The sequence below is a fragment of the Zootoca vivipara genome, chromosome 17 (assembly GCF_963506605.1).
Source record: "Zootoca vivipara chromosome 17, rZooViv1.1, whole genome shotgun sequence".
Taxonomy (NCBI): Eukaryota; Metazoa; Chordata; class Lepidosauria; order Squamata; family Lacertidae; genus Zootoca; species Zootoca vivipara.
Window position 1 is genome coordinate 24,495,593 of NC_083292.1, and position 17,026 is coordinate 24,512,618.

At 46.7% G+C, this 17,026-nt stretch overlaps 1 protein-coding gene across 1 annotated transcript; it reads right to left on the reverse strand.

The window, feature by feature from the left end:
* Positions 1-955: 955 nt before the first annotated feature.
* LOC118075853 (ras-related protein Rab-11A) lies at positions 956-16,682 on the reverse strand. Its single transcript, XM_035098199.2, has 5 exons — positions 16,465-16,682; positions 9,082-9,277; positions 4,204-4,397; positions 3,001-3,081; positions 956-2,692 (listed from the first exon to the last, which is right to left on the reverse strand). Exons 1-5 carry the CDS (start codon positions 16,502-16,504, stop codon positions 2,550-2,552), a joined length of 654 nt encoding a protein of 217 aa, XP_034954090.1. The 5' UTR covers positions 16,505-16,682; the 3' UTR covers positions 956-2,549.
* Positions 16,683-17,026: the final 344 nt, after the last annotated feature.

Below are 17,026 nucleotides of genomic sequence, written 5' to 3' on the forward strand. Positions count from 1 at the left end.
GTAAGGTGAAGTGCAAATCAAATGTTTTCTCCTGTTATATATTGTATTAAGGGTGCCATCACACTGCAGTTTGCTTGGGCACAGACAGGTGGCACTGTGAACTACAGCATGGCAATTGCTCTCCCCACCAAGAAAAGGACCCGCAATGGTAAAGCGTGAGGAAGCATCATTCCAGATGAGCTATGGAGGAACACTCAGGACAGAGCAGCTTCTCAGCAACTGCTCTCCATTCTTGCTTTGCTACCACTCTCCGCTGCTGTGAATTGTGGGGCAAGTTGTGCAGTAGCAGCCGATGAATTGATCGCCATTGGTCTCCCGCTGTTGCTTACTGAGAAGGGGGGGTTGGTTGACAAGATGTCACCTGGGGAGGCAGGGCAGGGCGAGGTCTAAGGGATGTAGTGATAAGCAAGGCTGGCAAGCAATGTGAGCAGGGGTGCAGTCCCAATTTTTTAAAAGTGTCATTTGTTTAAATGATGCTTATGCCTATTGTACACCACCCTGGTTTAGAAGTGCTTTAGGTCAATCCAGTTTTCCATGCATCACTGTGTCTGTTATGTCCAATTGCTATAATAACACCAGGAAACTGTTTTGAGCGCAAGTGCTGCAGGTTCAAATACCGCTCATACTGCCAAAATGTCATTATTAGAGCCAGCATGATGTCGCACTTAAGAGCGCAGTACTAGGGCCTGGGAGACCAGAGTTCAATACCCAGATCGGCCACGAATCTCAGCATATCTGAGCCTAACTCACCTCACAGGGTTGTTGTTTGGGTAAAATGCATGGGCATAGCTGTCAAGTTCTCCCTTTTTTTAAGGGAAATTCCCTCATGCTGAATAGGCTTCCTCGCGAGAAAAGGGAAAACTTGACAGCTATGTGGATGGGCGGAGAGAGAGAACCTCAATCTCCTTGGAGGGAAAAGGGTAGGATAAAAGTGTAGTAAATAAACACAATGCAATAAAACAAAGAGCTTTTATTTAAACATTTAGCACACACAGAAGTCGAGACCCCACAAAAAAACAACAACAGAAGTTCCAAAGCAAATGAAAGGAAGGCAATTCCATACATTAAAATACCCCCCTCCCAATAGCCTACTATTTACACAAAGGTTGCAGTTGGGAGCAAAACCAAGGGAAAGCCACGAGAATCTAACCATCAGGATACTCTCATCTTTACCGGTTGATCACTCCAGAAAAGGTAGCAAAGTCAAAATAGGGAGGGGAGGGAGAAAACAACTCTGACCAACTTCTTCTTCTTTCTCCATCCTGAGGGTCAGCCATTTTCTCCAAGGCTGAGCAAGAATGCAAACTCCAGCTCCATTCATGGTCCCCAAAAGGCTACTTATTGCTGCTCTGGGCTTCCCATTTCCCAAACTTGCTTCGGGAGGGCTCGTGAGACATGAAGCTAATGGGAACCTGGGTCTTTAAAGCAGCACAAGGGACAGCAGGGAAATATACCAATTTGGTGGATTAAAATCCGCGGGAAGTGGTCACCCAATGCGATGAGCCAACATAGGGTGTGATCATACCAGGCCGGGAGGCTTTTCTGCTGCTGTGGTGAAGGTGACAGACGCCCTCACAAATGCAACCTGAGTGGTGAGTTGTGCTTTAAAGCCATCAGGCACGCCCAGAACAGTCACCACTCAGAAGCAACTCCTATTTGCTTGTTGATAGTACAAAGCCATTTTGCTGCCAAGCCACAGGACGGTTAAAGTTCACCGTCTTCTAAGCGAGGCAGGCCTCGGGCCTTGCCTCAATTTCTGGACTTCTTTACGCAGGCGGAGGCTTAGTCAAGAGCCCAACTTTTGTACCTCAGGGGAGCCCCCCAATTTTTTTGGGTGGGGAGGGCATGTCTGTATGACAGAACCAACTTGGGGGCGGGACCAGGCTTAATTCATCATGGCTTCCCTCAAAGAGGAGTTCTAATTAGGAGGGAGCAAAGGAGATGTTGCTTTTATTTAACATTCAGCAACTTAAAAAAAAATGAAAACCACAGTTCATGAAGCCATGATAGTGAGTCCACTCTACCTTTGGTTTAGAAGTGAGCTGCCCAACCAGCTCAACCCCTTTTCATTCCAGACATATAGTGTTGAATGCCATGACCCCCTATGTTAGCAAAGGGCTCTACTTAAACCAGGTAATATACACTAGAGTCAGGAAAATAGTTTCGGCAAGAAATTCAAAGGGCCTACTCATGCGGAAAGCGCCATGCCTGCGACCCACCAACTTCCTCATGCCATCAGCCACCTCTCAGGGAAGAAGGCTGTGGAATTGGGATGGGGTGTCTCTCAATGGTGGTCCGAAAATGGGTGGTCCGAAAAGCACCCATTGACACCAACGTTTCCCCACATCTAAAGAAGAACATGATCCGTTATGTGTTTCTGACCTACATGAAGCAGAGTGAGTAGCACAGTGGACGTTGGGTACCAGAAGAAGAAAAAGAGGAGTTTGCCTGGAGCATCATTTCCCCCCTTGGAGGTACTGGGAAAGTACCCGGAGACTACTTGGCCTTCCTTGTTCCCCTTTTCATTTCCTGGTTGCAGTCTTTGCAGGCTAGATGTTCTGGCAGCAAGGGGCTTGCCGGCCCTCCTGGTGGGTAGGCAGGACCTTGATCGGCTCGATGGTGCTGCTGGCGCTAAACTCCGTCTCCGGCTGCCCACCAGCAATCTGCCTCTGGGACACAATCCGGTAGATTTCTGGAGAGCAAAAAGCGGAGAAGATGAAGTCATGCAGACAAATGAGGCTAGTACAGTGATGGGGGACGGTGTGTTTTGGAGAGCAGAAGCGTAGCTTATTTCTTATGTAAGAAGCAATAAGTAGCTGTTGTAGCATCCTTAAAAAAAAAAAAAACACCTCCCCAGTTGGTGTAATACCTTTGCTGGGACCAGCCCAAATGTCACAGAAGTATGTAAAGTTTTCAAGTGCTCCGGAATTCTTCACCAGGCAAGCAGTTGCAAGAAGCCAGTTTATCTGCGAGTTCGCCCTACCCCACGTAACGGCTTACCTGTTAGGATGTTGTGGAAGGCAGTCTCCACATTGGTGGAATCCAGAGCTGACGTCTCTATGAATGACAAGCCATTCTTTTCTGTGGGAACATAAGAACATGAGCAAGGCCTGCTGGATCAGGCCAATGGCCTATCTAGTCCAGCATCCTGTTCTCACAGTGGCCAACCAGATACCTGTGGGGAAGCCTGCAAGCAGGACCCAAGCACGACAAGAGCATTCTCCCCTCCTGTGGTTTCCGGCAAATGGCATTCAAAAGCATTGCTGCCTTCGACCATGAAGGCAGAGCATAGCCATTGTGGCTAGTAGCCACCAATAGTCATACTGTCCTCCATGAATTTGTCCAATCCTCTTTTAAAGCCATCCAAGTTGGTGGCCATCACTGCCTCCTGCGGGAGGGAGTTCCACACTCGTGTGAAGGACTTCCTTTTTTCCCCTGTCCTGAATCTTCCAGGTGCAAAGATGAACAGACCTCTGTTCTTGACAGCCTTGTCAGAAGCAGAGGTACCAAGAGCCAAACCAGTTTGAAGCTATGAGTTGGAATTCCTTTCCCACTAGCCAAGATGCATTGTTGGGGTTGGCAAACTAGGATGGAAATGCATCCTGCACATCCCATAGACATTTCGAGGCTTCACATTAGCAAGCAGGTTCAGAGCTCAGCTCCCCAGAATATCCAGATGTACGAGGACAGAGGGATTGTAACTATAGCAGCTGCCCCTTGAGGAAATAAAGACTGTTGCTCTGTTGACAACACATAACCTCAACAACCCATATCTACTCTTCACTTCTCTATAACGAGGGCTACTTGGGTTCCACAATGCCACACGGGCACAGCAAAAGTTTGAAATTTAGAATCTGGTTCAGAAGAGGCATCCCAAGAAAGCCAGCCTTATTTCGTTCTCCTTAAGAAAAATTAAATTCAAGGTTCTAGTCCCTGCGGCTGCAACACAGTGAGTGGGGAAAGTGTAGCCCTCCAGATATTTTTTTGGAAACAACTCCCATCCTCCTTGACCCTGCTGATTGGGGCTGGTGGGAGCTTGAGTCCAACAGCCCCTGGAGGGCACCAGGTTGGTGAAAGCCATTATGTACAAAACAGAAATGAAGAAAAACACAGATATGCACAGTGCCTTGTGCAGAGTCTAGGGACCCTCCCTCACCAGAGCAAGTAAAAGGAGGCGGCGGGAGGAATGGGGCAGAGGAGTACCTGCAAAGCTCTTGGCTTCATCGGTGGGAACTGCCCGCAGATGCCGTAGGTCGCTCTTGTTGCCCACCAGCATGATGACGATGTTGGCGTCAGCGTGGTCCTGCAGCTCCTTAAGCCAGCGCTCTGCGTTCTCATAGGTCAGGTACTTGGCGATGTCGTAAACAAGAAGTGCCCCAACTGCCCCCCGGTAGTAACTGCAGTGGGATCAGAAGGTGGAAGGTGGGAGGGGGAGGTAAAAACTAAGCATGCTGCACAACACTGAATGCCACCCCCATCCGTCGAAAAAAAACAAAAACCCATCCATTACAAATTTCACTCTCCAAATAACTGCATAGCCCATTACAAACATTTCATTTCTTTATTTTGTAACGTTTATATACCGCCTGACTGTAGGAAATAAAACTTCAAAGCAGTTTACAAAAAGAACAGAACAGTAAAATTATCAATACGAACAGTTAAAAGCAGCTATTCAAAGAACAATTAAAATCAGTGACATACTGAAAACAGATTTAAAAAAAATCATTCAGTAGCACCTTAAAGACCAACTAAGTTTTTATTTTGGTATGAGCTTTCGTGTGCATGCACACTTCTTCAGATACCAAAGTGTGCATGCACACGAAAGCTCAAACCAAAATAAAAACTTAGTTGGTCTTTAAGGTGCTACTGAAGGATTTTTTTTATTTTGTTTCGACTCAGACCAACACGGCTACCTACCTGTAATGAAAACAGATTAAAACACACATCTTCTGCATTTCTGGATAGCCCGGCGCAAACAAAAATGTTTTTAGCAGGCGCAGAAAAGAGAACAGCAAAGGTGGTTGCAGTGAGTTTCAAAGTGAGATTTCTTACAAATGTGGAACGAGTATTATGTTTTGGACTACAACTCACATCACAACTCAAAACTACAACTCACATCAGCTCCAGCCAGCTGAGTCATGATGGGAGTTGTTCTGAAACATCCAGAGGGAACCAGATTGAAAAGGTTCTAGAACAGCCTTTGTCACCAAGCCCAAGATTTTTAGTGCTTGATTTAATGTCCACTAACAGCTGGCACCAGAAACCGTGCAGCTGAATTAAGGACGGTTGTTTTAAGCTCGGAAGCTTTTGCCTACTTGTAATAAAACACCTTCCTTAAATAAATTAGGATTTCCCTTCTGTCCCTGCAAAACCTCTGCCCTTCTCACAGTCACAGAAGCCAAAGAAAAATCTTTTCAGAGCAAGGAAGGTGATCTTGAAAAACCCATTCCAAACTTAGAATTGTCTTGGCAACTGACAATCTCGTGATGGTGAGGGAACACTCTGCTCTGCTCCCAAGATATCTTGGGTCGACAATGAATAGAGTTCATCCATGCTGTCTAATACCCACATGAAACCACTGGGAGGAGACACAGGATTGAGAATATACTGAGAATATTTAGCACTGACTTTCCTTTCTATCAGACCCTGACCTGATGGTGGCTTTTGATTCCTTGGAACAGGTGTCTGGAGTTTAAAAAGGGCTGATAAATTGAAGCTTGGTCCAGACAAAACTAAGGAGCATTTGCCAAATTGTTGATCAATTGTGGGGTGGGGAGTTTTGCATCCAACCTTTACTGCATGGGGTTGGAATCTTTTTTAACTTACTTTTTATCTGCCTTAAGAACTAAGTCCACAGCACCTTCAGAGACCTTACATGGTGTGCACAAGGATCCCCACACCCCTCTGTGGAAGTTCACCCTTGATCACATGCCATGTCTGCAACACACACACCCATTTCCCACTCCCATTCCAACTGGACAACAGTATTGTCTGTACAGCACACAGCCCTCACCCCACAATTCCTTTTGATTAGATGCCAGCTGACTGCCCTTGAAAACAACCAAGAAATTGCAAGTAGTTCCAAACCTGGTGGTGGCCAGGTTGTCAACTGGAACTGGCCTCCTCAGATGTGGGACAGCTAAGTAAATTTAGCCCCTGAACTTCTAGATGGCTATATATACTAGCTGGCCAGGCCACGCATTGCTGTGGCTCATCCCTGTGATTCCCCCCACCCTGTCCTGATCCATGACCTATCCCGTCCCCTCCTTCCCCCAACCCACACCCAGGCGAGTCCCCACCTCCATTCGGCCTAGTCTGTAAAGGTGAGCCTCCATTTGGCCTAGTAGCTGCAGTACCAGTGTAGCCTCCGATAGAGGGCGCTGTGTTGCAACCTCTTCTGCCTTCTATTTCCCAGCTTCCCCGCATGTCCACTGGAGGGAGCACTTTTTTGTACAGAAATCCAGGTTTCTACCTGTGCTAGGTGTGTCATGTGGTCAATGTAAGTGGATAGTTACACCCCCACATGTGACTCCAGTGTTGTAGGCAAAGTTGAGGGCGATCGGGCAAGCGGTTGTGGAGAAAGGTGTGGAATAACAAACACACACCATATATATATATATATATATATATATTGCTCTCTGTGTGGCCCTTTGGGAATGTGCAGGCTGTGGGGTCTTCTGGATAGAGATGACTTAGCCACTCTGGTAACTTTCAGGTTAGATTGTTACAAAGAGGTCTACGTGGGGCTGCCCTAGAAGACAGCCTGTGCTCCAAAATGCAGCAGCCAGCTGGGCTTCCATTTAGATCACAGCTGCTTTAAAACAGCTGCACTGGTTGCCAGTTCATTTCCAGGCCCAATTCAAGATGTCCAGGCCCCAAATAACTGAGATAGTCTCCATCCCTACAGACCCTCGAGGGTGTTAAGACCAGCAGACGAGGTCTTCTTGTAGTTCCACTGTAGTTCCACCTCAGGAGCTTGGGATGGTGGAGGCCTGGGACAGGGTCTTCTCTGTGGCAGCTCTCAAGTTGTGGAACTCTCTCCACGCAGGAGAATCGGCCTGGCACCTTCAGCATTCACCAGAAGCTGTGTGGTGAAGATGCTCCTCTTCACCCCTGCCTTTGGCACCTGAGATGTGTGTTTTAAGGACCGATCCTATTTCTCTGATTCCAAGTGGTTAAATTTAGACTGTTTCCAATGTTTTTTTTTTTAATTGTCATAACCTGCCCCCTGGGACCTTAGGGTTAAGGGCGGGTAAACAACAGCAGGGATAAACAACAGCAGCAGCAGCAGCAACAACAACAACCTCCTTAGCTGTCTCACTACTAGTATATTAAGAGGCACACTAACCTACACCCAAGGCCCAGTTTAAGGTCTTTGCCTGGCTGCAGAGGTAACAAAAGGACCCCTTTCTCCCACATGAGCCTGCCTGCTTATTAGGGGGTGCTCTGGGTGCCACCCCCCAGTTTATCAGAGGTCTACTGTCGGGGGGGGGGGAGTATTTTTTTGGCGGGGGAGCTGCACTCAGTGAACTCCATCCTGTTCACCAGGCCTGATCACTGCTGTCTTTTAGGCTCCTGGTGAAACCCACCTTGTTCTCATGAGCTTTGAATGGCACAATTCATTGCTTTTATGACTTCTGATTTCCCTTGCCGAATTAGTTATTTAATCTTCCAAGCCATTTTTAGTTGGGGATTTTTTTAAAAAAAGAGAGATTGGGTTATTCCATTTAGCCACCTAAATGGTGTCAGCATTAAAGCAGGACAGAAATTTAGAAACCAATAAACTAAGTACAGTGGTGCCTCGCTAGACGAATTTAATTCGTTCCACGGGTCTTTTCTTATAACGAAAAATTCGTCTAGCGAATCCCATAGGAATGCATTGAAAAAAAATTTGAATTTTTTTTGCCCATAGGAACGCATTAATTGAATTTCAATGTATTCCTATGGGAAACCGCGATTCGCTAGACAAATTTTTCATAAAACGAATTCGTCTAGCGAGGCAACCTCCGCTCGAAAAATCCTTTCGTTAAGCGGAAATTTCGTTAAGCAGGGCATTCGTTAAGCGAGGCACCACTGTATGGTTTAGCTTTTCCTGGCCTGCTTTCCCCTGCCCATTATCAGAAACCCCCTAGTCCAGGGGTTCCCAACAAAATTTTCTCGAGGACCCCTCATCGAGCCGCTATTGTGACAAGGACCCCCATTAATTCCTAATCCTAAAATTAAAAAGTGAGAGCCAAATTAAGAGTCTTTTTATATTTTATATTTATGCATTTTTTACAGTTACAACAGAGTACTCCGTCAGTATACAGTTAGTTTTAATTTTCAGTTCTTAATGAGATGAGTTAAATCTGTCCTTTGAGTTCATTATTTCTGAAATATTAGGTTCCAAACTTGAAACTTTCACTCTGCAATCCGACCGCATGTCGAGCCGATTCCTATATTTGTTTTCCATGAAACACATGGAAGAAAATGCTTGCTTTGTTTACAAACACTACTGTTTTGCAAAGAGGCAGCACACGCCAGGGAGGAGGGAGGGGAATGGAGAAGACAGGGTACCTGCGCAGTAGCGCACAAATGAAGCCAGCGCGCGCAAAGCATCTTGGGGAGGTGAGTGTTAGTAGAATGCGCGCGCTGCCTCTTTGCAAAACAGTAGTGTTTGTAAAGCGCCACCTAACGGCATACAGCAGAACTACTGCCTCATCTAATTCTAGTTTTGCGCTAGACTCTGCTCATGTAGGAAGCGGCCAAAACAAAAAATCTGTTATCATACGAAATATATTTAATATATTTATTATTCTAATAGCATCTTGCGGACCCCTCTGGCATAGCTTGCGGACCCCTGGGGGTCCACGGACCACCTGTTGGGAACCACTGACCTAGTCCACAACTGTATTTACAAAGCAAAGAACAGCAGCCTTGGAATCTCTTTTAACAGTGGTCTGACTAGGACCCCAAAGTCGTAACGTCTGCATTGGTCCAAACTGCATTTTTATTGAATGGCCTGAGAGGCGTGGCTATGGGGTTTGCCAAGAACACTTTGGGGTTTCCCACTGCAACGTGAGAAGGCAAGGCAGTACTTACGCAGAAGTAATGGCGCGGTAACGCTCCTGCCCGGCGGTATCCCAGATCTGGGCCTTCACTGTCTTGTTATCCACTTGGATGCTCCGTGTGGCAAATTCCACCCCAATGGTGCTTTTGCTCTCCAGGTTGAACTCATTCCGGGTGAACCGAGAAAGGAGGTTGCTTTTCCCTACTCCCGAGTCTCCGATGAGGACAACTGCAAAGAAGCAACAAGGTAACAAATAGGGAGAAGACAATTTAGCATCAGAATGCTAATGGCACAGGGAAGGCAAATGGGAAAATGTTGTTCATTTGCTTAACCCCCCCCCCAGCCTTTGCCCAAAGGTTCAAGGCTAGAAACGGAAGGATAAGGCAAAAGGTTTGACACTCAGTTCTACAGAATGCGTAGAAGTCTTTCCTGGACTGTACTATTTTGGGTTGCTGGGGGGTGGGGGGTGGAGTTGCATGTTTGGCTGCTCCCACATCTAATATACTGCTTTGAACATTTCTGGGGTGGGGAAGCAACCAGCATATTTTGCACAGCTCTTTCTCTCAAACATGCAAAACAGTTCTTATCAATTTACGATGGGGTGGAAGGTTCACAGGCTATGAAGGACTTGCTCACAAATTTATTGAAAGCTGCACGAATTATATGATAGCTAGGAAGTGGAAGGGGCAAGCAGAATATAAAATGGACGAATGGTACAAAGAGGTGTGGGATATAGCTATTAATGATAAATTAACATGTACCATTAAAGTAAGATGGGGAATATGAGGGAGAAATGATATTGAGGAGATATGGAGGGTGCTTGTAGAATTTGTGCTGTTAAAATGGAAAGGGGTCAAACCATCACAAGAGGTGTTAAAATTTTGGGAGGTTGGATAGCTACAACGATGGGTGGGTGCACATTTTTATTCAATTTATTTATGATTATTACTTTGTCAAAAAACAAAACAAACAAACATGCAAAACAGAATCACAAAGTGTAACTCAACGCCTCTTTTAAGTCCAGCCCACAGGAACCCCAGGATTCTCAGTCAACAGGAAATGGTAGCACACAACCCCAAATCTCCTAACCACAGACTTCTTCCTAATCACCAACATAATAGCTTAGGCAGTGATGCATTGGGAAGTGTTTCTGATTAAGGCTTCCTGTCCTCAAAGTTGGCAGCACCTAGGCTTGCTATACATCAGGAAATTTCCTGACATGTCCTATTTTTCGGGTGTAAAAATGGTGTTGGGGATTTTGCCAAATCGGCACAGTGTCAGGGAAAACCGGGATGTATGGCAACGCGATGGAAAAAGCAGTGGAAACAGCTCCAGAAGCTTAAAATCACTATCAACAACTTTGTGGGTGTCAGGATTTTTACCTTTTGAAAAATGGCAACCCTATCAGCACTACAACACCAGGAGGAAGGTAGACTCAAAAGGGTCCTAGTTCTCAGTGAGGTTGCAAACCCAACAGTGGCCACATTCACACCATACATTTGAAGCACTGTGATACCACTTTAAACACTCACGGCTTTCCCCCAAATAATTATGGGAGCTGTAGTTTGTTAGGCTGCTGAGGGTTGGTAGGAAACCCCTATCCCCCTCACGGAGCTACAGTTTCCAGAATGATTGTAACAATAATTCCCTCACATCCTCCCAGTTTATTTGTTGTTCTGTGGTGCTTCCTGAATGATACCGCATTATTGTTGTCTCGCATTATTGTTGTCTGGCAAGGCACTCTTGTGCTATAGTGCACAACTGAAGTAGGACAAAAAAACCCAACACTATAGCATTTGTACTTAGAAAAGTTATGACTCCCTTCTAAAGAAAAGTTGCATTCGGGACTACTTAGTTTAGACAAAAGGTGAGTTAAGAGGCGGCCTGACAGAATTGTAAACAATTGCTCATTGCATGGAGAAAGTGGATTAAGTTTTTCTCCCTCTCTCACATACATGAAGCTGTATGTTGGAAGATTTGGGGCGGATAAGTAGAATAAGAGTTTGGATTTGATATCCCGCTTTATCACTACCCTAAGGAGTCTCAAAGTGGCTAACATTCTCCTTTCCCTTCCTCCCCCACAACAAACACTCTGCGAGGTGAGTGAGGCTGAGAGACTTCAGAGAAGTGTAACTAGCCCAAGGTCACCCAGCAGCTGCATGTGGAGGAGCTGAGATGTGAACCCGGTTCACCAGATTAGGAGTCTACTGCTCTTAACCACTATACCACACTGGCTCTTTAAAAGAAAGCTCTTTATGCACTGGCGGAGAAAGGCAGGCGCGGGGGGTGCGGTGCGCACCGGGTGTCAGCCGTGAGGGCAGGTGACATTGCCGCGCCGCGCCGCGCCACCCCGCTTGCTGCACGGGTGGTGCCCCCAGACGCTCGCTGCACGACGATGCTGCTGCGGGCAGCTAGCGGCTAAGGACGCTCCCCACACAAGCGGCTAGCCCCGCCCCTGCACCGCTCCAGGTGCCGGGGCAGGTAGCTCCGCCCCTGTCTTTATGCAGCATGTAGTTAAACTCTGGAACTCCTTCCCACAGGAGGCAGTGATGGCCACCAACCTGAGATGGCCTTAAGAGACGATTGAGCAAATTCATGGAAGAGAGAGCTCTTGGCAGCCACTAGCCATGATGGCAGTGCTGAGTGTCTCCACAGTTGGAAGCAATGATGCTTCTGAATACCAGTTACTGGAAAGGACAGGAGGGGAGAGGGCTCTTGTGCTTGGGTCTTGCTTGCTGGATTCCCACAGGCATCTAGTTGGCCACTGTGAGAACAGGGTGTTGGACTAGATGGGCCATTGGCCTGATCCAGCAGGCTCTTCTTATGATTTCAGCAGGACATGTAGCGACTGGAAATAGAACAGATCGCATCTGCCTCCAAACGTTTGCAAGTGCAAACCGTGTTAGTAGTATGATGGCCTATATAACCACCCCAATGAGCACAAGGACAATAAAATGGGCATCATTCCAGATGGGTTCTTTAGGCCCAGAGACCCAAGGCCTACCTTGGCAGAGAATGAAGCACACCTCCTTTCCCCTGAGCTGAAATGCTGCTTCACAAGCCCATCCAGGTAAAAATGCTACAAAACAGGAATGGCTGGATTCCTGTCCCGCCACCCCACCCGCCCTCCATGCAGTGAGCCAACCCAGGGAGCAACTAGGCAGTCAATGCCTCACCTTCTCACGCCTGGTTTGGAAGCCCTTCCTGTCTCACTGCCAACCACCAGCTACCTATCCCTGTTCCTCAGAATACAAAAGGACTGTTTGTGAACCCATCTCTGGGTGTGGAACATGAGCAAGTGAAGGTGAAAGGTTTTTTTATTTTTTTTTATAAAAAAGAGGTGTGTAGCAACACAAGCCGTCATTCCAGCTTTTTCAAAGAAAAGGAAGCAGAGTCATCCGAAGCGAAATCCAGAGACTTCAGTCCATGAGCAATCGTTGACTCATTTGGATGAAACTCCTCTTCCGACAAGAGCAAGATGTAAGCAGGGAGGGCCTCAGCAGCTCAGCCTACAAGTGGTCTTGGGTCTGGCTTCACCCTCAGACCCCCTCCAGAACTAGGGTTCCCCGCAGGGCAGTCTCGAGCAGGTCGGCCACCCTGGTGCTGAGGGGCGGAGATCGCTCCGGCGCCCCCGCCCTCGCAGGGCGCAGCCTGGTTTCCGTGTGGCTTCGCCGAATGGCACCCTGCCTACTGGCCCGGCGCCCTGGCGCACCGCACCGCCAGGGGTCTACCTAGAGCCGGCCCTGGTACCCCGCTCCCCCTGGGTGCTTACATTCTGCAACATGTCATTGATCCAATAATAGTGCTGGTGTGGTTTATTTATCCTGGATCATCCACACATCATTGTGAACTATTCTGGGAATTAAAAAATTTCCTTCAGTAGCACCTTAAATACCAACTAAGTTTTTATTTTGGTATGAGCTTTCGTGTGCATGCACACTTCTTCAGATACACTTGAAACAGAAGAGTCAGACCCTGGGAATTGTAGCTCTGGGAGGGGGCAGTGTTAGATATATTAGCTAATTACCAAATGGCACCGTAAACCTAGGTTATGGTCACCACCCCACGTTTCATTTTTTAAAATTATTATTCATTTCATTTCTATACTGTTTTATGTTTCAGAGGGGGGGAAATCTCAAAGCGGTTTACAACACATTAGTTTGGAAGCTGCCCAGAGTGGCTGGGGAAACCCAGCCAGATGGGCGGGGTATAAATAATAAATTATTATTATTATTATTATTATTATCAAATAAAACAATCCAGAATAAAATAGTGACAAGATCGGCTGGCTGGTGCACAGCAGCGTCTTTTGATGCAGGAGCCCGCAGGGGTGCGTGAAACAGCAGAAAACATTGCTGCGGAACAGCCAGATACTGCAGATGTCAGTCACCAAACCTGGCGGCATTACATCTTCACTTGGTCGCAGTGGAACCCTCGCAGGCTGCAAAACATGCTAGGCACCTGGGGAATTTTGATCATTGGGAGGAGAATCGGGGGGTCCCCTAGCAACTCTCGGCACCCTTAACAAACTACACCTCCTAGAATTATAGTGCTTTAAATGTATAGTACAGATGGGGCCTTAGTCTGCTCCAAAACAGCATTAGAAGTAGGACTGTGTAAAGGTAAAGGGACCCCTGACCATTAGGTCCAGTCGTGACCGACTCTGGGGTTGCGGCGCTCATCTCGCATTATTGCCTGAGGGAGCCGGCGTACAGCTTCCAGGTCATGTGGCCAGCATGACAAAGCCGCTTCTGGCAAACCAGAGCAGCGCACGGAAACGCCGTTTACTTTCCCGCTGTAGCGGTACCTATTTATCTACTTGCACTTTGATGTGCTTTTCAACTACTAGGTTGGCAGGAGGGACTGCGTATGAATGCACAATAAAATGGATATCTGGATGGGCTGTCAGTATTTGGCTCTAAAAGCATCCTAACAGGATGACATTGGCTAAGATAGCCTTACTCATCAACCCCCAACTAGCACCAACATTTTGAATACAGCATCCACCAGCCCCGGGTCTGATGTGATACTGTAGTCCAAAACATTTGGCTGGAGAATGCTGGTTTTAGAGCACTGCATTTGAGGTGAACATAATCAAGCGAAGCAGGAAATTCTCCTGTAAACTTGATGGCTCAGAGTGATATACTGATGTTTTCAATGAACAAACCAATTTGCACACACAAGTCAGAGTGCCAGCCTGCAAAGCTCACTGGCTGACCTTGGGCCAGTCATGCCTTTCAGCTTAACCAACCTCACAGGGTTGTTGTGAGGATGACAAAGAGAGGTGAACAGCAATATCCTGCCTGGGAGAAAGCCAGGATATTAAAAGTGGGGAACAAAGTAAAACCAATGGCAGCTGCTTTAGACTGCAACCATTTGAACCAACTTTAATTTAAAAACTAAAAAAACAAAGTAGGGCTGCTCAAGGATCCATGCAACCTCCTTCCCCCATATTCCTTGTGCAGCTCTTTTCAGGGCTGGCCCTACCACTAGACAGGATGGAACACTTGCCTCAGGGGGTAGATCCGGGAGAGGCAGTGGTAGCAAAAACAAACAAAAACAAAACCCATGCCATTCTTCCTGAACCTCTTGCTATTCCCCTTTGTTGGAGCTGTGGTGCCACAGCCGCTAAAATAGCTTGCTGCCTCCAGGTGAGCTAGATTGCCAATTAACTACGGTAAGTGCTGCAGACCTCCTGTTTTTCAAAAGCCAAGCCATGGACTTTTGAAAAATTTGGTATCTTTATGGTAGTTTTGGTTATGTGAATGGTGCCATGGACCCCCAAATTGGGAACCACTGCTCTAGAAGACTTCAGTGTTGAAGTAAGAACCAGCTGAGGGGGGCACCATATTGTCCTCTGCCTCAGGTAACAAGTCTTGAGTCAGCCCAAGCTCCAGGAACATCCATCACTCTCTGTCCCTCCCTCTTCAGATAACCTCATTTCCAACACTCAAGAGTTATTAAGGAACCTGCCTCCGGAAGAATGGCTCTCATAATATACAAAGCAAAGAGACATGTATTGTTATTCAGACATCTGGAAAGTGGCATTTCTGAGCTTCTGGCTTTAATATGCCCAAGGTAGCTCCTGATGATGCTTGACTTGCGCAGCAGAGGGGGCTAGAAGCATTTCATCATTGGTCCCTCCCTAATCTTTACAGCAGCCCTATAAAGTAGGCCAGTACAGTTATTCCAACTTTGCAGATGGAGCAGGAGGCACGGTTGGCCCAGTTTTAAACTGCTTTGAGTGTGTTTTTTCTCACAGTCCATAATATATAAAAATATTTTTATGAAATATTTTTCTGCCTGAAGAAAACTATAGGACCCCCACACACTTGATGTACAGAATCTGACTGGATTGAGGGTTCAATCTCTTGCCTGAGGCACCTTGCCTCATTTTGCCTAATGGTAGAGCTGGCCCCTGGGAGGAGGAGGGAGAGTTGAAGGTCAAGACAATGTACAATTAAACAAACCAGCTTTCAAAGGCAGCTTGCCAGAGAGAGCAGGGCCAGAAAAACTTTCCAAACTTGTTGTGAAAAATAAGACTTAGATAAACCAATAAGGTACAGTTCTGTGGGGCAATTTGGTTTTTCAGTTTCATTAGACACCCCCTCAACCCTCAGTTCAAATTCCTGGGTTTTTAAAACCCAAGGAAGAGAGATCTCAGGTGTTTTGCTGAGATTCATAGACACAGCACAACACCTGCTCCCAAAACTGAGTCCCATTAACACCCTGGGACATTATTCCTGAAATAAGTTAAATAATAAAATTTAGAAAAGGAAGCAGCAGAGAGACCCACAGTTGGGGCAAGGAATTGTCAGCTGTTGTATGAATCCTGGTTTCAGGGAGGGGAGGAAACAAACTGGGCTGGAATATGGAACAGCCACCTTTGATTCTTCCCCGCAGCCCTGCAGGGTAGACCCACAAAAGCCCAATCTTTCCCCATTTTTACTTTTAAACTTGATGTCTGTCTTAGACACCCAAGTTTAGATGGGTGTAAATAAAAAAATTAGGAAACATGGGATGTTTGTGGGGCCGCAGCACAGGGCTTATGGGGGAAAAATCAGGGGTGGCTGGAGTTACCCAACAACTTTTCATGAGTGGGGCAGTTTTACATAGGTTCTACATTACTGTATATGAGACATTTCATAGGCAAGTTGCGGGGGCTGCTCTCTCTTAGGGTAGAAGCGAATACATAAAATCGGCCTTTTGAGTGCAAAATACACTTTTTAAAAGGAGAAGAATGGAGCAATGTAAGAGTTTTAAAACAGCACACATCAGCAGCTAAGTAATGATCGTGTTTGGACAGAAGCTTCTCTCCTGTTAACACCCCCCCCCCACGCCCTAAAAAGCAAAAGAATAAGAGTTTGCAACTCTTAGGAAGGCCAGGAAATTGAAAAAAGAGGGGGAAAACTTACTTTTGAAGAGGTAATCATATTCATCATCCTTGGCCCGCATAGTGACTTCAAGCTCCTCAGGAGTTTAGGTACCGCACAAGAAAGCAGGTGAGGACACACCTGTGCCTCTTTCCTCTGGGTCCAAAAGAAGCAGGTGATCTCACTACTCTGCGATTTCCTGGGTTTAACCAGCTTCAGGTACAGCAGTCAGGTAGCACAGTCTTAGGAAGCCATTCCCACACTGCCATTGGTTGCTCTGCTGTTCTCTCCCTACATTCTGATTGGCCCAGTTTAGGGCTTGGATATGTACTCACCATGGACTGGCTGTCAAGGAGCTCACCTGGCCCAGGTAGGTGGGTGGGGCATATATCTTTAACCAGAAAAACTTTTAAAGGGCTAGAACACATTTGCAATTTAGAAAAGCCGAAAACCATGGGTGGAGCTTAAAACGTTAATTTTCTGCCAATTTGTAACCTGAATGATCTGCTTCCTGGCTGACCCCACCCATGCAAGCTGAGCAACTTTACTTCATACATTGGAAGAAGTGGGTCCTGAGACCCTTGACCCCGTTCCTTAAAATACC